This window comes from Callorhinchus milii, unplaced genomic scaffold, assembly GCF_018977255.1.
Source record: "Callorhinchus milii isolate IMCB2004 unplaced genomic scaffold, IMCB_Cmil_1.0 Scaffold4, whole genome shotgun sequence".
Classification (NCBI taxonomy): Eukaryota; Metazoa; Chordata; class Chondrichthyes; order Chimaeriformes; family Callorhinchidae; genus Callorhinchus; species Callorhinchus milii.
In genome coordinates, this window is record NW_024704745.1 from 23,441,062 (window position 1) to 23,468,678 (window position 27,617).

General features: G+C 39.7%; 1 protein-coding gene across 2 annotated transcripts in view; it reads right to left on the reverse strand.

The window, feature by feature from the left end:
- col4a2 (collagen, type IV, alpha 2) overlaps window positions 1-27,617 on the reverse strand; it is a 147,619-nt gene that overhangs the window by 38,037 nt on the left and 81,965 nt on the right. For both annotated transcript variants that reach the window (XM_042333939.1, XM_042333938.1), the window contains exons 5-13: window positions 11,694-11,828; window positions 9,255-9,299; window positions 7,365-7,481; window positions 5,243-5,302; window positions 3,365-3,400; window positions 2,724-2,786; window positions 2,509-2,544; window positions 1,975-2,016; window positions 463-552 (exon numbers count right to left, since the gene is read on the reverse strand). In XM_042333939.1, the coding sequence (XP_042189873.1) occupies window positions 463-552; window positions 1,975-2,016; window positions 2,509-2,544; window positions 2,724-2,786; window positions 3,365-3,400; window positions 5,243-5,302; window positions 7,365-7,481; window positions 9,255-9,299; window positions 11,694-11,828 (624 nt within the window). The remainder of the gene's footprint in view (window positions 1-462; window positions 553-1,974; window positions 2,017-2,508; window positions 2,545-2,723; window positions 2,787-3,364; window positions 3,401-5,242; window positions 5,303-7,364; window positions 7,482-9,254; window positions 9,300-11,693; window positions 11,829-27,617) is intronic.

The window sequence follows — 27,617 nt, forward strand, 5'->3', positions numbered from 1 at the left end:
CAGGAGGTTTTTTATTACTCAGTGTAATTTGCAGTAATTTACGAGAGTTTTCCAGAAAGGGGGTTGAGGCCAGGATCCTGGACTCGTTTAAAAAAACAGCTTGTCCCTGTGATGGGGGGATGTTAGGGTAGGCTTCTCGAGGGATGAGATCAGGTAGGCCGAAGGACCTTCTTCTTTTGAACTAATCTTGTCATTTTGTGATGAATATCTTTACAATATGTACCATGCCCAGTTTCCACTGTAATCTTTACTGTGATTCATAGAAAAAAGTGTTAAAAGTTAATCCTGCTGAAGCTCTTGAATGAGTAATGTTGGCAATGTGACCATTTGCACAACTATACTATACAGGCAAAATATGTAATTTGCCTATAACATATTTTATCTCAGCACTTTGGGAAGGGATAAGAGACCCAAATTACTTTTGCTGGTTTAGTGCTGTTACACGACTGAAATTAATGTTACCTTTTCTCCTGCTTCTCCTTTTATGTAGATGGTCACAGCGGGTCCAGTTCCTGGACGTGGACCAGTGGGTCCTGGCAATCCCACTTCACCCTGAGACACAGCAATAAACCATTAGTGAAACCAAAATGAAACAAAACCATCCTATTTATCCTACTTCTAAATTGTGTTCGTGCCCTGCCCTATCTCAACAATAACATCAACAAATTACACTTGTAGAGTACCTTTCACATCAGGAGGACGACCCAACTGGAGGAGGAGCTGAACAGTCAGGGATCCGCACCCAAACTAGTAGTTGGGATCAGGAGGGGTGGAGGGTGTGGAAGGCAGGGCCGAAGAGGAGGGCCTTCAGACAGGTTTTGAAGGAGGCAAGGGAGTGGGTGAGGTGGAGGGACTGTGGGATGGATTTCTAGAGGGTGGGGGCAGAGAGGTTGAAGGCCCGCCCACCAATGGTGGGGCGGGCAAGGCGGGGGATGTGAAGCAGGCCGGAGCCACTGAGTGGAGGGAGCAGACATTTTGGTAGGGGGTTTGGAGGTCACAGAGGTAGGGAGGAGCAAGGCCATGGAGGGCTTTGAAGGTGAGGACCAGGATCTTGAACTGTATCCTCTGGCTGATAGGGTCGCGGAGCCTGTTGCGGGAGAGGAAACAGGCTGCAGAATTCTGGATGATCTGCAACCTGTGGAGGGAGGAGTCGGGGAGGCCAACAAGCAGGGAGTTTGCGTGGTCGAGCCTGGATTGATGAACACGTGGATAAGGTTCTCGGCGGCTTGCGGTGAGAGAGTGGCAGAGCCCGGCAATGTTGCGGAGTTGCAGAAAGGTGGAACGGGCCATGGCACCAATGTGGGGGATGAAGGAGTTTTGAATGTCGAACAGGACTCCGAAGTTCTGTATTGGCTCCGTGAGGTGTAGAGTGCATCCACGAAGGATTACACTATCAGTATTCGAGATATGGAGGTGCTGACGAGAGTCAAGCAGGAGGGGCTCATTCTTGTTGACATTCAACTGGAGGAACGCTCACATCCAGGATTTGATGTTTGACAGGCAGTCTGTGAGGACAGCAGTGGTCCTGGAGTCGAGGGTAGAGGCGGAGAGGTAGAGTTGGGTGTTATCCGCACACGTGGAAGTTGACCCCATGTATACGGATGATGTCACGGAGGGGGAGCATGTAAATGTTGAGAAGGAGGGGACCAAGGACAGTGCATGCCACATGTGACGATGAAGAGGCTGGAGGAGAAGCTGTTAGTGGAGACAAAGTGGGGATGTTGAGAGAGGTAGGATTTGAATGAGGCAAGGGCAGGTTCGTGAAGGTTGAGCTGAGAGGAGGGGCAGTGGAAGAGGATACCCTATCATGGTGCAGATCTCTGACTTGTTGAGTGCAGGGTTTCTGATGGTGGAGATCTCTGTGATCAGGTTCCATGGGTTTTAAATGGTTGGATCTTTAATTTATTTGATTTTTCTTAAACGTTTCCAAGTGAAAGCATTCGCAAAAATATTATAGAAATAACAAGCACTTACTTTATCCCCCTTTTCACCCTGGAAACTTATTCCGTCACTACCCTGTAATTGAAACAGTAACACAATGTTAATTGCCACAACTAGCCAAACATTGTTTACAGAGGAAGATCTAAGTTGCAATATAAATGTTGAAAGGATGGGCAGCATTAATTGTGATTTCCAGAAGCTATCAAATTGCAAACAATAGAACAACAGAAAACAAAATGCCATCTCCCCAACTCTGTCCATTTTGCTCTCCAGACTTCCAGGTTAGAGTTGTCATTTTCTTCAAGGCCAAAAGCATGTACTTGCATGCAAAGGGATTTCAACAACGGATTCCATAAATCAGAAAGGTGGGCTATCAAGGCAGATAGAGAGGGGGTGAAGTAGAGGAAGAGAAATGGAGAATTCTAAAGATTTGGAGTATTGAGACTGAACATAAAGAGACATTTGCATTTAAATGCCGAGTATTTAGATTGAGCTGAAGGAATAGACTTTCCCATTGGCACTGTTATTAAGAGTGTAAACACGAGCAATGAATGACATGATTCTGACCTGTGGTCCAGGAGGTCCTGGAGGCCCTGGGAATCCCTGTTACATAAAAACAATATCAATTGTGTTAAAAACAAACAACTGGACATCTTATTAACTGAAAAACATTTTAGAAACATAGGTCAGAACTATAACAATGCAAATTAAAACTAGATTGCACAAAAATGTTTAGAATTTCATATTGAAGATATAAAAATTTTCAGAGAATTTATACATACTGTATGTCCCAACTGTCCTTTACGACCCCTTGGACCAATTAGACCGGATAAACCTGACTGACCCTGTAGAAATAGAAACAGTGAATTATTAAGACATAATATTGATCATCAATACCGCTTTGTACAGAATTCCTTTTGATAAACATGTTTATTTCCTGATCCTTCAAGAACAAGAGCAGGAATGTTAGAGAGTCAAAAAATGTACAACTTCCTCATATATGTAATAGAAGATCATGAAAGAGTTTGGATTTTTAACGTGCCTTATCACCTAAAACCATCTCAAAGTGATTACTTTCACTGAGGCTGTATTTATAGTTCCATATTTATACCCATATTTTCACAGTAAGTCTCTGCAAAGAGCCATGATGAGGCAAATGATTAATTTGTCTGGAGGATTGGTGGTCAGGACACCAAGGGAAACTCTCTTCTCTTTTCAGATAGTGTAAAACAACCTCTAATTCCAACCTGAAGAGCAGGCAGACGGGATCTCATTTTACCATCTCAGTCTTCAGAATTTTTTTAAGAATGAAATAATTTCTGTTGTGGTAGGAAATGGATAAGTAAATAAATAACATCAATTTCCTACCACTACTTTAATTATTTTACTTAATTTAATAAGAATTTAAAATGAAAATACTCACTGGAAAACCATCCAAACCTGGATGACCAGGTTCACCCTGTAAATCAAAAAGACAGAGGCACATAGTTAGAATAATTTTATTTTATTTTCATTTATTTTCCCTGCCCCATGTTGCAAGTGGATTCTTGCTCTTAATAGTTCCTAGAAAGATCCTGGGCAGATGACTGCAAGTTTGCAGATCTTTATCTCTTGTGCTTTATGTTGCAAAGCACCTTTACACCCTACTCCAGCTAGATATCACTAATATTATCACTTTAATGAGAAGTACTCTTTCATCCCTATTGAAACCAATGCAAAGTACGTCTGATGTGAGCTCAGACTGTTAGAATTACACAAAGGCCGTTCTCTTGTAAAATCCATTGGTGAATAGAAGTCGTTGACTGGTCTGTAAAGTTAAAATTACAAGCGTCCCAAAAAACATGTGCACTACCTATGTGTGGGGAAGGAATGTACCGTAAACAACGGAATGTTTTTTGTATCGGGAGAAAAGGAAAACATTTTAAAAGAAGATGCTGTGTTTGTTTTGGATTTCTGTTGTACCAAACATTATATTTATAAATAAACATATTTTCAAAAAAAAGTAAAGTTAAAGTTACAAGGGGGTCCCTCATAGTTTAAGTTAAAGTTAAGTGGTCCCTCATAGTTTAAGTGTTTTTTTTTGGTTAACTGCGCATTAGATACATGCAGATTCTATAACCATGCTTAAAACTCTTCAAACTAATCTACTGCGAGTTCTACATATGTATGGTTTCCAAACGCTTGTTATGGAGTGTACACTCTCTCTCACCAGAGGAATGCCTAATCGTAAAGGGTTTAGGAGCAAGTTGGCAAGATTCCCAACAGTTGCCTAGGAGGTACAGCTGGAGTTTAAGCAGATAAAACTGCACAGCTTAGTGTTGCAAATACTGGCAAATGTCTTGATTTAACATCTTGTTGATATAAACTGTGCACATAGCATTGACCGACAAATCCAGAAGTGGCTCCTGAATTTGCACCAGCTCAAAACTGCTCCTGGAGTTACTTAATTTGAGTTGGTCTAATTTGAGGAGTTTTAGGGAAACTCCCTCATCGGCCTTCCCAAATCTTCCCTTCACAAGCTGCAGATCATCCAAAACTCTGCAGCTCATGTACTGTCACGCACCAGGCTCCATCACTCCCACCCTCGCCCGACTCCACTGGCTCCCCATCCCCCAGAAGATTGATTCAAGATCCTCGTCCTCACTTTCAAGGCCATCCATGGCCTTGCCCCCGAAACCTCTCTGACCTGCTGACTCCCTACCAACCTGCCCTCTCCTTCCGTTCAGTGGGCTCTAGCCTGCTCCATGTCTTCCGCCCAACCCGTCCTGCCATTGGTGGCTGGGCTTTCAGCCTCTCTGCCCCCAAACTTTGGAACCCCATCCCACAGTCCCTTCGCCTCACTTCCTCCCTTGCCTCTTTCAAGGCCGGTCTCAAGACCCTTCTCTTCGATCGTGCCTTTGGTCTCCCTCCCACCTTTCTGCCTTCCCCCATGCTTGGGCCCCGACACCTGACTGTTCAGCGCTTTGGGACATCCTCCTGACGTGAAAGGCGCTCTGTAAATGTAATTTTGTTGTTGTCTCACTGTGAGGTGCAGTCTACAAAGAGCAGTCTTCCCTACTGGTACTTGGTCTACCAGCACAGATCTACACACAACGGTTGTATCCCAGTAGGGAAGGAGAAAATAGAGTGAAAAACAGACATGACCAATAGTTATCTTTTGAGCACGCCCTAGATTTAATCTGACCAAATATAAATGAAATTCACAAAGGCCATTGAATTGGCACCAGATCTCTGCTGCTGTTCCACTCATATCCTTTTAACATTTTTAAACATGTCGTTAGCAAAATTCTTTGAAACTTACCCTTAGGTCGACTTTAACCAGAATAGGTTCACCTTTCTGACCCTTTGGTCCATAGCGACCCTGTGTTATGGAACAGCAAATAAAGAGGTTAGTTCATTTACATTTCTGAAGAATATCATGAAATTCTGCTGCTTTAGCATTCAGCGTAAAAGAAAGCTGTGGGCATATTGTTTCTCTTAAGCCTTTTGCAGGTACCTTAAACTGTTTGTTGCAAATCTTCTCTTTTCTGCACATAGCACATTGAATTTTGTTCAGTTGTATACGTTTTATACATTAGTAGCAGGTTTGAAGAAATTATTTTGACATAAAATTAATTACAAAAGATGCTTTACTCAAACAACAACAAAATTACATTTGTATAGCGTCTTTCACGTCAGGAGGACATCCCAAGGTGCTGGACAATCAGTGTTTTGGACCCGAGCTGGGGGTCGGGATCAGAGAGGGTGGAGGACAGGGGGAAAGGTGGATGATCAGAGGCATGGTCGAAGAGGAGGGTCTTGAGATGGGTCTTGAAGGAGGCAAGGGAGGGGGCGAGGTGGAGGGACTGCGGAGTGGGGTTCCAGAGGGTGGGGCACAGTGGCTGAAGACCCACCCGCCAATGGTGAGGCGGGCGAGGCGGGGGACATGAAGCAGGATGGAGCCCGCTGAGTGGAGGGAGTGGGAAGGGGCTTAGGAGTTGCAGAGGTAGGGGAGAGCATGGCCATGGATGGCTTTGAAGGTGAGGAACAGGATCTTGAACTGTATCCTTTGTGTGATGGGAAGCCAGTGGAGTCAGATGAGAATGGGGTTGATAGGCTCATGGAGTTCTGAATAATCTGTCGCCTATGGAAGATAAGGAGTTGGGGAGGCTGACAAGCAGGGAGTTTGCATATTTGCATAACATCAAGCCTGGATGTTATGAACGTGTGTATGAGGGTTTCAGCGACTTGCAGTGTGAGAAAGTGGCAGAGCTGGGCAATGTTGCAGAGGTGAGGGAAGGCAGAGCGGGTCATGGCACGGATGTGGGCTAGAAAGGATAGTTGAGGGTCAAACAAGACATCAAACAAGATGCAAAGGGGGTAAACTTGCAAGATTTCAGAACAGCAGATTTCATCAACTAAAAATGGATATTGGAGTCCAGGATCAAAGTGGGTTCATTTATAAATTATAAAATGGTAATAATAATAACAGCAATAATAATCCTTGCATTTGATATAGTGCCTGATCACATCTTCGAGACATCTCAAAGTGCTTCACAAAATATACTGTAAAGTGAATTGACTCCATATTTTGTGGGCGAAATGTGGCAGCAAATTGCACACAGCAGTGACCCACAATCAATCATGGATTGAGTTCCTAAATTATTATTATTACTTTTTTTTTGAAGGGATTATTACGCCCGGAACAGCAATCTGCCAATCGACTAACAAATCGGGTTCCTATTTGCTGCTGGGTAAACAGATGCTCGTGGAGTAAGGAAAATTGCCTAAGGTTTCACCCTGTCCGGGAATTGAACCCCCAGGTCCTTCCGTTTCCGAGGTGAGCGCTCTAACCACTAAGCTATAGGACTCCACAAATATTGAGATTTTTATTGAGGTTTTGCATTATTTTTAGCCATCAGCATATGATAGTCTCCAGTGCTTCTGATTACTGGCTTTATCCTACTGCCAGTCTCCGATTCCTTGAGCATTTTTAAAAAATCAATTGGGTTGAAACAAAGCACTTGAACCAGTGTAAATGGCATGAGCCCCAGAAAATGTACATCTTATCCAGGGCACCCAATACAGGTCAAATTCTGACTCCTGTGGCACCGACCTAACATCTCCTCAGACTGTGTTTTCACAGGTTGGTAAGATGGAAATGGAATGCTTCCCTGCATGAGAAACAGTTAATGTTCCAAAGCACGTTGGATCATTTCCATCATTTACACTGAGGTACAGTATTGCTTTTTCAACCCCACCGTGTTTTGTTTGGCTAATTGTTCTTAATTGTTCAATTGTTCTGTGTTTTAACTATCAACTATCAAAAAAATTAAAATGTAAAAGATAATAGTGTCCTGTAATTGTTTTACTAACTGCAATAACATTAGTTGAGGTCAGTTTGCCCCACAATATATTATGTATCTTAAGTGAAATGTACTTACATCAAAGCCAGGCAGTCCGGTAAATCCAGGTTGTCCCATCAGACCAGGATCTCCTTTCGTTCCATTGCAGCCGTCATGTCCAGATGGACCTCTTGGGCCACGTTGCCCTGGATGACCCTTGGAAAAAGCAACAATATTTGGTTACATTTCTTCACTTCTCTAAGATCACACCATTCTCTTAAACCATGGCACTTATGTCACAATAATAATTAAAAAAAACTACTTTACATTCACATTGACTCATGCAATATTAATACCAGGAAATAGAAAATTTTTCCATTTAGCCACCAGAGGACCAAAATTCCACACAACCTATAAAACCAGTTTGTTCTCAGATTGCACAGATTTATGGAAAATTCTTAAATTTGACCTTAAGTTTCAAGGAATGTTTTGCATGTCCTTAAAAAGGTCAAGCTTCCAAAAGTTCACAATTTTGCTCAAACTTAAATTTTAAGACTAAATAGTTTTACAGATGAAGACAAGGTGGGGGAATTCCAGGCCTCAGTGAGAAGCACTTCCAGATCAAATATTCGAGTAATTTAGAGAGTAACTTGCTCCAAAAATGTACCTCAGCCACAATTTCTGATGGATTATTTGCTTTTATTTTCACATAATTTACTGTAGTCATCTCATGAGATTAATTTGAAACAAATTAAAGGCAGTTATAATAAATAATAATCTTTGCATTTGATATAATGCTTTTTACATCTTCTAGACGTCTCAAAGCACTTCGCAGAATATACTGTAAAGCGAATTGACTGTATACTTGTGGGCGAAACGTGGCAGCCAATTGCGCACAGCAGTGTCCCACAAACAGTTGTGGATTGAGTGACCAAATTATTATGTTTTTGAGGGATTATTATCCCGGAAAAGCGATACACCAATCAACTAACAACTGGGTTCCTACTTACTGCAGGTAAACAGAGGCGCATGGAGTAAGGAAACTTGCCCAACATTTTGTGTTTAGAATACATCTTGGTTGCGCATGGGCTTGCTTAGGCCTGCTGTACACTCACACTTTATTAGATTTGTGGTATGCCCAGCTTCTGGCTCTGATAAACCAGCTCCCTGTGCTAAAACCTGTTGATCTCTGGGTCATCAGGTAACCAATGAAGTCAATTCCTACATGTGCAAGAAGCGTCATTAACAGCACTTCCTATGTGATGTGTACTATGTGCATGAAGCACCATCAATGGTGTTTCTTATGGTTAGTGCATATGAACTGTGCAAAAAGTGTTTTCAGCAGCAATCTCACAATCTAGACATTGGCCAATTTTTTTGTGCTTCATTATAGGATGGCCTCTGAGACATTGGACCAAGACAACTGCATTGCATGGCTGGCCCGTGGTTCCAGATCTTTATTGTGGCTACAAGATTGGATTTTGTGTTGTCTGGGCACAACCTGCAATTCATATAAAATCTTCTTGACTCAACAACTCTTATTACAATGAAATTATCTGTACACCAAGACATATTTAACAAAAGTTTGTAGCTGATATTTATCTAGTTTTGCATCAAAATTTATGATCTTCTTTGTGTATAATGTACTTTTTGAGTTCTTCAAATGACAGGAATTAAACAGATCTATTTTCACACAAGTCAAATTTAATAATAGTTTTAAATCCAACAACAACAAGATTACATTTGAAAGGTGTTATACAAATGTAATCTTGTTGCTGTTGTTGAATTTAAAACTATTATTAAATTTGACTCGTGTGAAAATAGATCTGTTTATATGACTGGTGATGATCCTCCTGGGAGTCACTTTGCTGTCCTCGGCTTTCCACAAAGACTTTGAATAAAACGGATAGCTTGCACGAGTGAATGCACAGTGCCAGAAACTGATTATATGAAAAGAAACTGCAGGTTTAACCATGGAGGTATACTTACTGGTATGCCATCATTGCCTGAGAATCCTGGAACACCTATTGGCCCCTATATAAAACAAACAGGGATACATTAGGTACAGATGTTGGCGAGCATCACAACCTTTCCACTTTTCAAATTTCTCTTGCCACTAGGCTCAAAGCTCTATTGCAACTTTTCTCGTCTTTCTCTATTTGTCAATGCTACTATATTCATTCCTCCTCTGAGCTTTTCTCTCTTGTTTCTCCCCATCTCAAAATATATTATGTGCACTCAAATATACTTGCTCCTCTCACTCTTGCATCTTCAATATGTTAAACTCAGAACACCATAGCACAGTCTCCTTTCTACCCCTACTATCAGTCTTAACTCTTCCTACAATATAAACGGTTCTTAAAGCCAAACTTGGTAATAATTCTACTACTTCACAATTTACCTGATCTTTAACTACGTGTCTCAGTTAAATCTAACATTAACATGATTAATTCTATGATCCTACTGTTGATATGTTTCTAGATCAAAAGCGATATTTACCCAGAATCTTGACTAATCATATCTGCAGCATTCAGAGAATTTCATAATCTGACCTGATTTTATAATTCATGGGAGCAGCCTGGGGTTAGAGAAGTATTTTTTGGCCCTTTCTTATGATCAAAATAAACCTTGGTGTTGCTGCTGTGAACATCTGTATCACAGGCAATAGTGATTGAGAGGATATGATTAAACAATGTTACTAGACAATGCCGAATATTAAAGTGCCAAAGCCTAGATAAGTGTAAACTATTGAGTTCCATATCATTTTTAAAATAATCAAGGGTTTTTAAAATAATAAAGGGATTCGATAGGGTAGATACAGATAAACTATCTTCTCTGATAGGAGAATCCAGGACAAGGTGGCAAAATGGCATAGTCATAGCTAGGCCATTTAGGAGTGAAATCAGGAGGCAGTTTTTCACTCAAAGGGTAGTGGAGGCAAGTGAGTGCTCTAACCATTTAAGCTACAGGACTCCACATTCCCGTCATGAGCATCCAAAAGGCATTTTTACTCCTTATAGATGTTTTGTGAAAAATAAACTGAAAGCAGATGGTCCATCACATAGGTAATATAATTGATATTGAATTTTATCCATGTTGAAATATGTCAAAACATTTCATACAACAAGGTGAAAAGTGAGGTATGTGATATTATCACAATAGGAAACACTGTTTCTGGATCTATCCCAATTGATAACTGCTGTAGCGATTTAGATCATTGAAATCCAATTCACTGGTGCAGAAAAACATTAATAACGCAAATAAGATGGAATATAAATGAGATGTTTGTCCAGTTATATAGAATGCTGGCCAGACCTCATTTGGAGCACGATGTTCAGTTTACTGCGCCCAATGTTAGGGAGGATATAGTAGCCTTGGAGGGTCTCCAATGACAGCTCACTGCTCTAATTCCCTGGGCTGAAAGGAGTTAGCTAAGGTGAGAGGCTGAGTAGATGGGTTATATTCCTTAGAGCAGAGGAGGTTAAAGTGTGATTTGATTGAGGTATTTAAATAATAAAAGTTTTTGATAGGTTAGATTTTGGATGACCCATCCCTTGGTAAACGTCCCTCTAAGTGTGAGAGGGCAAAAGGGATTAAAAGATTTGCCAATATTTTTAAAAATATGAAGCAGACTCAATGGGTGGAAAGATTTCCTCTACTCCTGTTTTCCTATGTTCCATACAGGGAGGACAGCCCCCTCCTCCATATACACACTCTTTGTTAAATTGGTTTCACCCAAAGGGCACTGTGGGTGCTAAACCATAGGTGACGTATTTGATTCTTCTGCTGCACAAATCCAAGAATAACATGCAGGTAGTAAGGTGTGAGTAAGGTAAAGTGAGTGGTGGAGAGAGCCCATTATCGGACAGTGATCTCAGCTCACAATAATGGTGATTTTTACTTAGATGTGGAACGAGTCAATTATCAAACTTGTGCATTGTAGTAAATTTGTTTTTCTAATTTGGTTCCTACACATCTCTGTTCACAGCCCAACAACCTCAAGTAGTCTGCAGTCATAAAGCTTTTGAAACAGCTTACAATGTTCTCCTCAGAATTCATTTGTTTTTCTTGCAAATGGCTTGTGATATTCACATCATGACTTTGTGAGTCATAGTTCATTGCTGCATTTATTTTGCCACACAGATTCTTGGCATTGATTCTAGCATTGAACCTGTGACCACAACACTGCATGGGACGTGCTGTGGTGGCAGTTGGATTGAACTCTTGGCTGCCAATGCCACAAAAAGGATGTATAAGCAATTTCATAACACAAATACCACAGATAAATGGGAATGAGTGAAAACATACTTCGGTGTTGTTGACTGTAGTGACACCACCATTGTTCACAGAAGTAGTTCAGCCAGTCTGGATGCTGGGTTTCTCCTGTTTGAACAGCTCATCAATTCCAAATGAGTATATGGTTCATACCTTGTCTCCTTTAAATCCACGATTTCCACTTAGGCCTCTTTCACCTTTTTCGCCCTTTGGTCCAGTCACACCATAACGTCCAGACGGCCCATCTGGGCCCTGATTCCCCTGAGTCCCCGGTGGTCCTGGCTGACCCTGTTAACAATAACATGGATGTATCAGTTCAACAGTGGCAAACGTGTGACATGGTAATGATGATAGGTCTTTGCTATCCATGTTTAGGTTTAAGATCCAATTTTCCTGCTGTAGTGGAAGGGAATAATTTTGGAACGTCCTCCTGACGTGAAAGCGCTATACAAATGTAATTTGTTGTTGTATCTGAACAAACGCAGATCTGATCCCAACAAGAGTGCTTAATCCCATGCCACAAACTCAACAGTACAACACATTGCATTGCTCAATTTATTCAGATATTATATTAACTGCACCACAGGTAGAATACCTGCCCCATGTCTTTAGTTTTAACTGAGGAGTGATAATGATCATCTTTCCCTGCTTGATTTATTTTTTAAAAAAAGGTCTTTGCTCAACTCATTGAGAGAATTTAGTTCTGGAAGTTAACCTTTTCCTTTTCCAAGGGCTCAGTCAGTTTCAGCATCTGCCAAAGGACATCATAAGAGTTCAATAGAGTGTAAAGCTTTTTATCAACAATGTGTCTCAGTACCAAACTCAGGTAGTATTAACAGCCACCAGTAGGTGGCACCAATATCTCTGAAAGTCATGGAGATGAATTTCTCTGACAATCAGTTTCTCTGAAAATCAGTTTCTCTGAAAGTCTTGGATCAAAAAACGGGGGGTAACGAGGACATCTTGCGGTGACTATTCAGATTTTTTTTAAATGAAAAATCCAAAGATAAACTGAATAATGTTCTTCTGATATAAATATCAATTTAAGTTTTTTTTGTATGACTACTAATAAATAACAAAAAGCTCCCAGAAACATATTTGACAAGTTTTATTTTGCAAGCGGGAAGTCACAGATGTGGTCGGAGTTTTGCTTTTGGACCATTTTTTGGCAATTAAAAAGCATAAAACTGTGATAAAAGCTCGATGGAGATCTAGAAAGTGGAGACAGCTTAACGGTTAGTCCTACAGCTGTCCTTCCTTCCCCATATCCAGTCATTGACCACGACCACCTTCCTCCACCTCTCCCATATTGTCCGCCTCTGACTGTACTTTACCCCAGAAGCAGCCGAAACACTCGTCAAAGTGTCCGTGACCTCCCGAATCAACTTCAAATGCTCTCTTTGCCGGTCGCCCCAGCTCCACCATGCACAGGATCCAGCTGATCCAAAACTTCGCCGCCCACATACTCACCCGCACTAAACTCCGTACCACCAGTTCTAGCCAGGTTCCACTGGCTCACTATCACCAAACAGATCAAGTTTAAGATCCTCACACTCATTTTCAAATCACTTCGTGCCGTGGCACCTCCTTACTTCTCTGACCTGCTTACCCCAAACCACAACCCACTGCTTCCGCTCGACTGGCTCTGGGCAAGACCATGGAGGGTTTTAAAAGTTAGAACTCGCTCAGCTGTGGGAAGGGGAGCCAGTGGAGTTAGCCCCACTGACAAAATGCACAAGAGGATCCATCTGCCATCCTTTCTATCACTTTTTCAGTGCATCCTCTTAATTGTCCTTCCTTTATCATTCCGGGATTGGGGAGCAATACAGAGTAAAGCTCCTTCTATCTCATCTTCACAATATGGATTTAATTATAGATTCCAAAAAGAATCTTCTACTACATATATTGCGAGATTTAGTGCAAGCTATCTATTCAGATTAACTATTTGATGCCAGTTAGCAATTGTCTGCGAATTCAGGGCAGTTTTGTGCATTGAATTCATGCACACTAAAAGCTGGGTTAAACATTGGTCCAAATTTACTTAACTTTATATCCTCACATTCAAAATAGGGTTGAAGCAATGTAGCAGGTGCTGTTATTCTTTTCTGAATACAATATTAGCAAAATAGCTTGCTGTTACACTGATTTTTTAAAAAAACCAAAAAATGCATGTGTTCCCACCCTATTTATTAGGAGGATAAATAATGTGCTCGCTGTGAGTTCTCAGAGATGGGATGGCTGCACGTTTCAGTTGATGGTAATACAAAACATCTGTGGTTGCCATAAAATAAACTCAAGGCTATTCATTGAGCTATAAACTAAATTTAAGGAAAGAAATATCAATGCCAAGAATTAGCAGATATTGCATTGTGAAAATACTGTAATTACAACTGGTTTACAACTGGAAATTAATGGAAACCAGGGGAGCACCTGCTGCTACCACGAGAAACTCCATGCAATTCATTATCTGTAGTACTTTTCGGGAATGCCGAACTAATGGTTTGTGAAAATGTCCTTTGAGGCTGTGTCTTGACATTTATACTTGCCAACAAAATATCCAAATAAGTCATCCTGAAGCAGTTGCACAGAGTGGGGTTCCTCACACAATGACTTACCGTGGTCGAAAAATACTTCCGGGGAAAGATCTGTGTTACTGGTACTGGAAAAAAACCCTTTTGCTTTATAAACTGTGTTTTCTGCAGGAAATCCCATGTCTATCACGCAAACTTGGGAGACCTCAGCTCTGATCCCAAGATCTCCTAGGTTTTGCAAGTTGGCGTGACGCACACAGGATTCCCTGCCAAGTACTTAGTTTTAGTTGCACAATTTTTCTGGCACAACCGCTTTTAAAAAGAAAGCTTTTCCAACCCCATTGTGCTGGAGATCAAGTACTCCTCACGGGGTAGAAAACATTGGGGGTTCCTTACTCAGTAGCACTCTCGCACTGCACACATCCAGGCTGGTTAAGTGATTAAGTAGGGCGTGAGCAGAGGGTGAGAATGAGATAAGCACAGGCAAAAAGAGCTGGGAAAATAAAACATACTAAAAAAAATTAAAGTTAAAATAAGGCCCTGTTTCTTCATGTTCCTTTCCAGACATCTCCTACCATAATCATTTCATAAAACTATGTGTGTAAAATACTCTTGCTGTAAAGATGCATTTCCTAAACCATCATGCTTGTTTTGTTTAGCATTTAACCTCTTCAACAATGATATGCTCGGGATATCTGGAAGAGATTTCCTTTATAAAGTTATGCACTCCTCTGGTTGTAGGCCAACTAAGTTCCTATTTCAATTAGCTTTATTGTTTACAGCTGTAAGTAAGAAATAAAAGAGTAAATAAAGACCAGTGGTAAACATACTCAACAATATACCATAAACTTTGTTGTTCAATTCAATAAATATACAGCAGGAACTCTGCTAAATCACCATGCACCCGGCCTCCAATGCATGACTTGAGACAATTTTCTCTACTTTATTTTAATAAAGCATGTGCAAAACCTTTCCATCTACATGAAAAGATACCTTTTTTATTCTTGATCTTTAATAACTGTATTGAAATTTGTTGAAAACAAGCAATTTTTCAATGTTTCTCCTGCTTCCTTTCCTTATGGCTCTACTTCTACTGTGAACACAAAACTTGAATTCACATAATTCATGTTGGGTGTCAGCCTGGCTAGGTGGGTGACACTCTCACCTCTAAGGCAGATGGTTGTAGGTTCAAACTCTTGTCAAGACTTTGGGTTCATATAATCTGAATTGACACTCTAATATAGTGCTGGGGGTTCCATGCAATCCCAAGAAATTCCCTCCTTTGGATGAGACATTAAACCAAGGCACCATCTGCCCGTTCAGGTGAACGTTAAAGAATGTTTCCATAACACTATTCAAAAACACAAGGGAGTTTCTCCCAGTGTCCTAGACAACAATCACAAGATTGGCCTGGATGAAGAAAGTCTTTCAGCCCACCGATCTCATCCCTCTAGCACACCCATCATTCCATCACTGCAACAAACTCATTTTTAATGAATGTCCTCACCTCTATCACCTTTCCTGGCAAACTGTTCCAGTCAATGATTACCCTCTGAGTAAAGAAATACTTTCTGGTATTTGTCTTGAAATTCCCCTTTACAACTCTAAACGTATGTCATCTTGCTCACTGTCATCTCAACTATTATTATTCCCTATTAGAAATTGTCATTCTTCTTGTATCAGGAAGCTTTATAACTGTGAAGGCCACCAGAATCACGCCCGATGATGTCCTAGTATCTGAAGACTTGCGGTTTCCAGCAGGGCGTCACTAAATAGCGACCAGAACCATGATTCTTCGCAAATTTTTATCCTTCCATGGCACTGAAGTCAATTGTAATTGAGATCAGCAAGCAATCCTACCTCCGACCTCCACTGGTTAGTTTGTCTCAATTCCACACATGTATTTATGGAACTAATCCATGAGGGGGAGCCCTAACACATTACTTCAACCACAGGATCCAATTTAAAAATGACTTGGAGCAGTTCTCACTAAGAGTGGACAGGCAGTGCAGCTCTCTTTACCATTCAGGATTACTTCTCTGATGTTTTGAAAAGCAGTGATATGTTTTTATCCCATCATAAAACTCCACATGGATTCTTAAAATCAATCTTAGGTTGTATCCCATTTCTTTTAAAGAAACTGGCCTCCAAATTAATTCTGAATTTAAGAATTTTCCACAATTCTGTGTCATCTTAAATTTTAAGACAAAATGAGCTTAAAGGCTTATTACATGGAATTTCAGGCCTCTGAGGGGATATCGTTTATTCATTACCGGTGTGAGTAACTGCAAGAATCCTGCACATTAGATTGCTTCCCAGACTCTTTACATGACAGTGTTCAAGAAGGAAAAAAATATTATTTTAACATTTGTTCCTCTGGGAAGCACATACAAACCGTTACTGCTTCTACAGCAATTCAAGATTACCATAGGATGCAGTGTTTAAACAAAGTGAACAAGCTCCCAACTAAAGTTTGAATATTCCAGTGATTTTAGACTTTGAGAGGCACTAAAACAAGTACTTCCCTCTGACACAAAGAGGTTTACACTGATTTCAGAGCTTATTATTTCAGGCACTATATTTGCACGACATGCTCAATTTGCAGTGTACGTAAATGTAACTGAAAGGCTTAGTGGGATGCAATATAGTCCCATGCACGTACCTTTGGTTCAGAGCATATCCTTGCACACCAGCTCAGATTGGTCCTTGTCTTTTAATAATAATAATCTTGCATTTGATAGAGCACCTTATCATGTCTTTGAGATGTTTCAAAGCACTTAACAGAATATACTGAATTGTTTTGTTTTGTGGTTGAAACTCGGCAGCCAATTGCGCACAACAGTGTCCCACAAACAGTCGTGAATTGAGTGACAAAACTATTATTATTATTTTTTTGGAAGGGATTATTACCCCTGAAAAAGAGAGATGCCAATCGACAAACAACTGGGTTCCTAGTTACTGCTAGGTAAACAGAGGTGTGTGGAGTAAGGCCCTATCTGTTGCCTCATCCTCAAACACATTACTGGGCTTGATAAGAAATCAACTACTGTACTGTATCTTTTAAACCAAATGAATATTTTAAAATGTATTCTTTTTGGAAGCTCGGTGAAGTTCCAGTTAATGGGACAGTGCTCAGGGCAGATGGAAGCAGCCACCACACTGATTAATCCATCTCTAAAACTGCCCACAAGGGATCAGTTTAAGCAACGTGAGAATTTGAAGCAAATTTTTTTTATAGTAACTGAGTTCTAAACACTCAGGTCAAGTTTTGACTTGTGTCATCGTCAATCTGAAACAAGGTTTAAAGAGTGGATAAATTATTGAAGGAAAATAACACTAAAAGTTATGGGGATGAGCAGGAAATAGGGTCAGAGTAGATAACTACGGTTAAGCAGCTAACACTTGAACATATAATAAGGGCTAAAAGAGAACTGTATCAGTTATTGGGACGATGTGTAGCTTTTCACCAGCTCAAGATCTGATGGCCCAGTTGGGGCTCCATGAGAATTGTAACAGGCAATAGAAATTGGCAGTGCAAACCAACAGTACAGCTCTCTCATGAGATTCATGGATATACTCGTATAACTTAGGCTACAAGTCAAGCAACAGCATTTGGCAGAAACAGTGTTTGATACCGTACGTCTAAAAATCAATACTTTGCCCTCTCCAGAAACAAGCTTCACCCATTAAACTTATTGCTCTTTTATGAAAACATCTGTAGAGTAGCTGAATATCAGTTTTATTTTAGCTAATTCAGCACAGACTAATGATCTAACCTGTTATGTTCAGCTCACTTTACATAGTGCCTTCACCAACTGTGCCATTGGGGACCTTTTGGAATTTTAATGAAGATTACTGCTAGTTATACTTATACAGGAAATTAACAGCAGTCACTTACCCACTGAACAAACCAGAGACTGTGGCAGTCCAGAGCTCCATTGTCACACTTCCTATTAGAGACAGCTACTTCACTGTAGTTTACAATGTTTCACCTTCCAATTGTTGAACCTTTATTTCACATTTGAATCACATAATAAGTAGCCAGAATCTTTGTATATTTATACATAAATTCCTAAAAAGCGCAGACATGACATTTAGAAACAGACTCAACATGAGAACAGACTTATTTATAAGTGATTCAGCTGATCTGCAAAGGGTGAACAAACCTGTCACGATATTTTCCAGTATACTGGGGACTATATTAATAATAGGAAGATTCAACCTGTGTCGTGCTGGGTATTGTTTGTGCTAAGGGGGCACAGGTTCAGGGTTGTAAAGGGCAATTTCAGGAGAGGTACCAGGAAGCATTTAATTACTCGGAGAGGAAGCAATGTCTTGAATGGTTACTAGGAAAAGTGGTTGAGGCCAGGATGCTGGATTCATTTATGAAACAGCTAGATGCTGTGATGGGAGAACAGATGGGTATTCTGGAAGGATGAAGTGGACTGAAGGACTTCTTTCATTTAAACTAATCTTGTGATCTTACTTGTGGTAGCTGTTGCATTGCTACAATTGGTCTTGGTGCCTCTGGGCACCTTTGGGAATGCCCACTTGGGTGAGAAAGCTGAGGGCATTAGGTATTGTGTGAAGCTATATCCCGACAAGAGCCAGAGCATTCAAGAGAATGGGGATTCGGGGAGGTGGAAACTGAAGTGGTATTTTTTTCTAAAAAGTTCAGAACAGAGATTGATCAATGGATGGATCTACCATTTCTATCCAGGATAATGGCTCTTCAGATAAATTGTTCATTTATTTGTACATTTATTCATTGCAAATAATAATAATCCTCATTGCATTTGATACATCACCTTATCATGTCATTGAAATATCTCATAACTGTTTCTCAGGATTGACTGAGAAGTGCAGTGACTGTGCATTTAGGCCCTCAATCATATGCAATAATTGTCATATTTCTCTTGCCAGCATGATTTACTAGCAAGAGAAATATGACACTTATTGCATATGTTGAAGGCAGTAGGAACCAATTACCCCAATGCAAAAGGGGTTCTGAAATGCACAGAACACATTTAGAATATTGGCTTCCCACCTTGAGATCACCTGCTTCTCCTGACATTGCAAATAGTATCAAGAGTACATATTGTTAATTGCAACCAGCAACCGACCTCCAAAAGGCTAAGCTGGTAAAAAAAAACTAGGTGGCAACATTTCCTATTTTCACACAAATCCAACAGCAGCTTGATATCCACCCAAATAAATTCTTCATTCCCAATAAAAGAACCCAAGTTTTAATGTGCAAATCTGACAAATAGCAATCATTAGAAGCCACGACCCACTCATTTTGGTTTCTAACTGTCACCTGTTTTGTGTTCCTCACAGTTCCATATCTTGGATTTTTTAGTGACATGCATTAAATGGATTTTCAATGCATGTCACTATTGCTGATCATAAATGTCACTCCTAACATTTTACTGATGTCAGCAGCTCTGGCAGTGACTTCCCACACCATTACTTCACGTAAAGCAAAACTCTGGGACAGATAAAGTTTGCTGTTGTATTTTTGCATGGCTCAGCTTTAAAAGAGACATGTTTCTTCTGAGAATACAGAGATTTACATAGATTGTACAACATGAAACAGCCTATTCAGCTAATCCATGCCGGTGTTTATACTCCACATGAGTCTTCACCCACTCCTTACTCCCTCCATATCCTTCTATTCCCCTCTTCCTCATGTGTATATCTAGCTTTCTCTTAAATGCATCTAAACTCTGGTTAAACCACCGCTTCAGGCAGTGAATTCCACATTCTCACTACCCTCTGTGTAAAGAACTTTCTCCTAAATTTTCTTTTAGATCCTCAAGTCGCTATCAAATACTTGAATACCTTGGTTACAGACTCCCCAACAGTGGGAATAGCCTATTTATGCTCATAGTATCAAACACGTTTATCATTTTAAGCACCTCTGTAAGGTCCCTCCTTAAACAAGTTACAACCACACAATGAAGACATCACTGTCGCCTTTTACACATGTTGGGTGTAATTGACGATGGAATTAAAATCAAGTACAATTTGTTTAAACTACTGAAGCTGCCTATTGGGACAACAGACAATGGATCGGCCACACAACCTTCTTCCAAAGCAATCTTTTGATCATCGGAGTCCTGTAGTTCAGTGGTTAGAGCACTCGCTTTGCAAGTGAGAGACCTGAGTTCAACTCCAGGCAGGGCGAAACCTTGGGCAAGTTTCCTCACTCCACACAGAGCCTAATAATAATCCCTCGAAAAAATAAAAACAATAATAAATTGATCATTTTCAATCCATGACTGTTTGTGGGACACTGCTGTGTGCAATTGGCTGCCGCGTTCGCCCACAAATATACAGTCAATTCACTTTACAGTATATTCTGTGAAGCGCTTTGGGACATCCTCCCGACGTGAAACGCGCTATACCAAATGCAAGGATTATTATTATTATTATATGAAGTAGGTGGAGAGTAAATACTTTCTCATAGCTCACAAGGTGAATTACCTGAACACTGTGTGACTCTTATTAAAAGTGCTATGTGCTGAGAATGGGAACAGGCTCTGTTATGAATAGGGGGAGAAAGAAAAGAAATAAACTTGTTAAATAATTCCAAAAAGACGATGAGAAAGAAAATTAGTGTTTATCCAGAAATCGGCATGTGCAAATCCCTTGGATTATTTTATTTCAGCTGTTGAAGAATTGCAATGTGTGAAAATAATTTTAAAGAAATTAGTGGTCAGTCCTACTGTTGTTTTGTTACCTTTATGAATATTTTAATTGCATAATAAATTATATGTTGTCCCCAAGCATGTAGTAACTTTTGAAATGTATTTAATGCAGTGCCACATCAGTGCAGTGACACTAGTTGGACTGGACAAAATGCAGAGTATCAGAGAGCAGAACTGGCACAATCCCAGGGCCACCCAGAAGATAAAATAAATATGTCTTTAACACAAGGGATTAATAAAACCTGAAATGACAAGCTTTGTAAAATAGCACACATTACTATTGAACTCCGATTGTTGGGCAAAAACCTTCCAGAATAATTGATCATTCATCTCATGGCTGGGGATTTATTGATGCAAATGGCTGCTGTGTTTGGTACAATTATCACCATATGTGACAGTAATTACCTGTGAAGCACTATGGTAGAGATTTGATGTGCTATAAAAATGCAAACCATTTCTTCCTAAACATTTTAGATTAAAGATCACACTTGGGTGATACACTGATTGTTCAAACTACACCAATTAAAGATGCGAGAATATAATTATGAAATACTTCCAAATTTAGACTGAATTTAAGACAGTTTTGAAAAATGATACTAATCTTAAACTATTTTGTCAAAAAATGTAAGGTACCGCTGAATTGTGGATAGTTCTTCCATTCTGCCTTAATTTGGAAACTGCTTTCCTATATTTATTAAAAGAAAATAGGTTCCAAATGAAGACTGACTTCAAGAATTTTCCACAATTCTGCACATTCTTACATTTTAAGATGAAACAGTCTTTTGGGCTGAATTACTAGGCAGAATTTCTGGGCAGCAATCAGAGTTGATATTTTCTTCCCTATTCCCAATGGCATTTGGGAAGCTAATTTTAGCCTAATATCTGGCTGATATCAGCTAACTCCACCCTCAGGAATCAAACTTGGGACTTTCTGAGTCTTTATGACTCAATTTTGCACTAGCTACTAACTTTTTTAAACTGAGCAAGATTTCAGATTTTATTTAACATAAAGTTACACTTTTAAGTCTATGGCAAAGACAAAGTTTTTGAGTGGAGGAAGCATTACTATCAGCAGCACTTCAGAAAGTGGATCCACAAAGTTCCCCAAAAATAGTCAGACAGATAATTTGCAACATCAGCTTTTTTGAACTGGAACCATACGACTCAATCCCAAAGGGCGAATGATTTTCCAGCTTCTCCACCACTGTATGTCACAAAGGAAGTATCCTTAATAATAAAATAAAATAAAACTGCAAGAGACATACAAATACTTGGGAGAAAGGGCTGGCCTGACTGTGCAGTACAACTTGCTGCAAAGCTTAAAACGTAAATCGTTGGAGCTAACCTTGTGACATTTCATAACGGTCTTAGTATAATAATAATAATGATCACACTTCAAATCCGTTACAGAATGTTGCAAATTAACCCTCATTAATCCAGATTAATGGCCATTTTAATTATTTTGCGTGGTTAATCGAAAGAAATGTACTTTCTATTCTAACTACTCCATTCTGGACAGCCCTCTATGTAATGCACAAAGGACATTTATCACGAGTATAATTTTACATGACTATTCCAGATATTCTCCACTATTCATGTGTTTCCTAGTTTCCAATTAAGTGCCTGCTAACTCCTAAATTCTTTTGGCTTCTATCTTCTGCCATTGATACCTTAACTGTTAACGTTTTCAAACACCCACACTCAAAAGGAAAAAATCTTTTATAACAGCAAACCCCCAGACAGTGATGTTATGTAGAACAACATGTTCATCTGAGGGAAAGTACAAGTGGGTGGAAGTTGTAATCGGATTTTACTGTGAATGTCCTAATGATTGTCCTTGGCAACAGAGCTGCATTTTTCTCCTACACTCTTAGTGCCTCCCCCATTTTTGGTGTCTTATATCAGGGAAATTTCACAGCCACAGCCAACTAAGTAAATATAAACCCTGCTGTACATTATTTGCCACCAACTTCATTGCTTAAAGCACATGTTAAGTCATCTGGGAAAATATCTAATGAGTCCAGTCTCTGGACAAATATCTTTTTTTGCCAAAATATACAAGTGCCACACAAATCCACATAGTGTATATCAAGAAAGGGCTCTTCTGCTGTGTGGTTCTTGTGCTTCAATAAGAGGATCACACAAACACTTCTCTTGGGCTACCTGTTTCTTCTAAAACCAGATTAGCACCAAAATGTGTGGGCGTAAGAGAAATGAATGGTGCACGTTTGCGATCGAGCTGACTGAATATGGAAACCACCACTGATCTTATCAATTTGTGAAGGGTGATACACTGATGCATTCAATTTACACTATAAGCCCACCCACTGAACCTGAACTCCTTCTCTTACAGCTACAGGTGTCAGTCAGCCTGGCTCAGTTGGCAGCACTCTAGGCACTGAGCCAGAAGGTTGTGTGTTCAAGCCATACATCTTGACTTTGAGCTCACAGTCTAGATGAAAACTCCAGTGCTGGGGGAATGCTGAATTGTCAGAGGTGCTGTCTTTTGGATGAGATGTTAAACTGAGGTCCTGTCTGCCTGTTCAGTGGATGTTAAAGATCTCAAGACACTACTCAGAAGGAGAAGAGAGTTTCTACTGGAGTCCTGGCTATCAAACCTCCAGATAAATATTGATTATATTGCACAGGGTCCTAATGACCCTGACTGTTCAGCACCTTGGAACATCATCCCGACATTAAAGGCACTTTACAAATGTAATTTTGTATTGTATTATTCACTTCATGGGTGTTTGTGAGATATTACTATGTGCAAATTGACTGCTGTATTTGCCTACAAGCACACAGACACTACACAACAATAACAAATTACATTTGTACAGCAATAACTTCTGTGAAATACTTTGAGATGTCTTAACAATGTGATAAGACACTACATAAAATGTAAGGATGATTATTATAACAGCTTCCTTAGATGGCTTCCTCTTCCAGCTTACAATATTTTGCGTAGTTCATAGAAAAAATACACACCTTCATATCATGTTACACTATATCCTGTGAGAGGCTTTGAGATGTCTCGACGATGTGATAGGCTGTATATCAAAATTAAGGATTATCAAATGCAAATCCAATACTTATCCAGAAAGTTGAACGAAAATTAAAACTTGATTTGTACATTGTTAGATAAATCTGACCAATGAATATGCACCATATGGATCCTCAGCAATATCATCCATATCTTTGGGTCTGATCCATCCTCAATCTCAATATTTTGTTTTGGCTTGATCCCTTTGACTCCCCCACCCTCCACCCTCCATCTTTAAATCCCACCTGGAAAACTATTTCTTCGACTGGGCATAGAGTCACCTCTCCCTCCCCTTGCTCGATGTCCAACACTGCCACTGTATAATGCTCCAAGACATTATCCTACATGGAGGGAGCTATATAAATGCAAGTTATCTTTGTTTATAAATCCTATCCACTTGTACATAAAACACATTGTTCCTGTTTGTGAGTAGCAGCTGTAGACTCACTAGCTAATCCACATGGATCGGAATGACATTTCCAAACAATTCCCTTTTACGCACTTTGGAACATCTTCTCACAACTGTTGTCACAGCGAAACATTTTCCTTATGTTTTCATCCAAACACAATTACTTTCTACCAAGTGGTATTAAAATATTATTAAATATTGCAAAAGGTTGGGTATTGGGATTAAAAGATCTGCCAAGATCTAATAAACTGGTGGAACACATTTAATGGACTGAAGAGCTTCATCCTGTTCTCTTATATTCCTAAGTGATCAAATTGGATTCAGCTCAGATAATACACAGAAAAAGATAAATCCCAAGTGTCTTGCCTTCCAACTCAAATCCCTGTGAACAGACAAGTTAACTTCCTATTTAGGAAAACATCTGTGGATTATAAACAATCTGCTGAAGATGTTTGTTCATGTACATTTTGTCCAAAGCAAAGGAGCAACAAGAACTTCAGCTGGAATGCTTGGGATTCTTATGGAAGCCATTAGAAATATGCAAACTACCATTTACCTGAACAACACTGCAAGCCAGAAACTTTTTTTCACTCAACAATAACAGCGTGGGTTTATAAAACCTACCTCTTCGGCCTTTATGCAATATCAATGACTCAAAACCTATTCATAATATGGAGCAATGAGAAGGAAGAGTTAAGGATGTTCACCAAAAGCATTATTGAGAAGAGAGATTTGGAGGTAGGGAGAGAGTAAGCAAAGATATTTTGTAAGAGTTCTCGAAGGCAGGGGCTCATTGGTGAAAGGTTTGGACAGCAATGGTGAGATGGTGGGTGTAAAGAGCAAGCAATACGCCAGAATTTGAGTAGATAGGGTACTGGTAGGAAAGTATAGCTAGAGGAGATGGCATAGATAGGGTGGGGTGAGAGCCGTGATGGAATTTAAACTTCATTCATTGGGTAATGGGAACCAGTGAGGCCTGGTGAGAATGGGAGGGGTGGATTTGAAGTCTAGTCTATCTATTTTCTGGTCTGGGTCTTGAGTGGTGAAAATCATGTTCTTCTAAGATTCCAACAACTAAACATTTAGATGCTTTAGGTGATAATTCAGATGTATTGATCACTCAAACAATAGCATGAGGCTAAACCAATTATTTCTGCTCTTCACCTTTCGAAACAACAACAACAACAAGATTCCATTTATAAAGCGCCTTTCACGTCAGGAGGACGTCCCATGGGCAATGCCCATTACCACATTTTTCACACTATCATTCCATTTATTTGTTATCCGGTAGGCAGACAAATGCCAAAACAGCTCATGTGCTTAAAGAGTCCATTTCTAGCTGCTGAGAACTCACCGAAGCAGCTTTTCTGAAAAAGGTCACATCATCACAATCCACAAGAAGAGTTACCCTAATCTGAACAGAAGATCATTCAAATGTTCTGTTTATCTTATTTTATATAGTGCAACAGTCTCTCTTTAACTTACAATTGTTCAGTGAGGCTTAAGTTAAGCATCATTCCTGGGGCCTATGATTTTTAGCAGATTGTTGGAATTGCTTATGAGATTAAACATCTTTTTGGATTGTGAGTCAAAAGTCAGACTTCAGTAGAACTTTGTAAAACATTCTGGTTTAACCCAGAATGCTCATTTTCTCATTAGTCTAAGCAGCAGTTTCCACAGTTGAAGGGCTATTTCCTGCATTGTTTGCCCCCGAGGCAGATCAGGAGCAGTGACCATAGCCTTCCAAGTACTCCTCCTCTTCTCCGACAGCCCCCACTCCTTTTCTCACGGAGATAGTTTTACACCGTTTAGGAAAAGTTCACGTGGCTTTTGTCTATACTGTGTCCTGTCAAAGATTCTGCTTGGTAACTTGTCATTTGGTAAATGTATGCAATTACGTGCTTTAAACCAAACAAATTTGAAGGTGCCGCAATTCATTTCTGCAACCTTGTAACAAAAGTTGGTGAGGGCTGCAGGCAGTCCTTTGTTCTTCCGTAAGTGCTTCATACAATATATAATACGCTGTTTCAACAACCAGCATGGAATGAAATTGGCATTGAGAAAACTCCTGGCATTATCAATTATTATAAGACACCATAAAGCAAGAACCATTTTGGTAATGTTCTCCCATCGCCCCCATCTCAATGGGAAATAATTCTGTCCAGAATCTGTAGAAATGGACGTTCAAAATTGAAGTGTAATCTCACACTTGGTTCGTTTTCCGAGTGTGAATATTCACTCATGCCATAACTTGGATTTGTTTTCTTTACCAGGTTAGTAAGCATCACCCATGTTGTAATGCAAATCGAATTGTATATTCAGTTCCACATTTTGCAAAGTATTAATGGATGAAGTCTGACACTGATGAACTCCAGAAGTCTCTATCTATGTGTATTATCTCCAGATGAAGGTTATTGGAAAATAAACATAAATTTGAAAGATATGGTGCAGTGACTTAAAACATTCCAGATGCTTGGGAATATCACCATTTTAGGTAAAGTCTGGTCACAGTGAAAGTGAAGGCAACAACCTCCTAACCGAATGATTCACATTGAAACAGGCTAAAATTATTGGTCAGTCACTAGTCACATTGTACACAATTGGATCCTTTCCTTAAATACTTCAGATCTATTATGAAATGTTCCATTTTACACCCCTTAAGCTTTTTATTTCATTCCCCAGACAAAATATGGAAATGTGCTTGTTATCCATTAGATACCTCTTTCAGCTGCAATGACCCATGTCGCTATATAATACTTGCCAAATACTGTGTTCTAAACAGCATGTTCTTGGATGATGCTTTATAAATCATGTTAACCTCCCCATAAGTGTTTGAAGGATAAGAAAGTTATCTTTAATGCTTTCAACGCAATCTGGTTTGTATATTTCCATAATAATCTGCCTCCAGTAACAGTTTATTTTTACCCTTTTCGGTAGATAATCCTGGCACCAAGTGAAATTCCACTTTGCCTAAGTAAGATTCTTTTAGCCTTACTTTGGGAAATATTCAGATTTTTTTCTTTATCCTCTCAGCAACAAAAAAATGAGTTGTCACAAATCCTGAAGAAATACTGTATAGCGTCACTCACCATGAGAAAATATGTGACCCAATAACCTGGAACTCAACACAAGCTTAACTAACTATTTCCAGGAACTAACCCAGACAAAGCTAGTCTCGTTCTGCTTCTTGTTTTAGATGGGGCTGTGTGCATCTTGTAACCTTTTGTGCCCAAAGCAGGATTATATTTTTAGCTCCTTTAAATACTGTACAATATTTAGTTGTCTATATATTGGGAACTGTGATGGGAGTCAGCATTTTACTGTTGAACTGGCACATGTGCAATATGAAGCTCATAACATAACGTAACATGTAGGAGCAGAAGT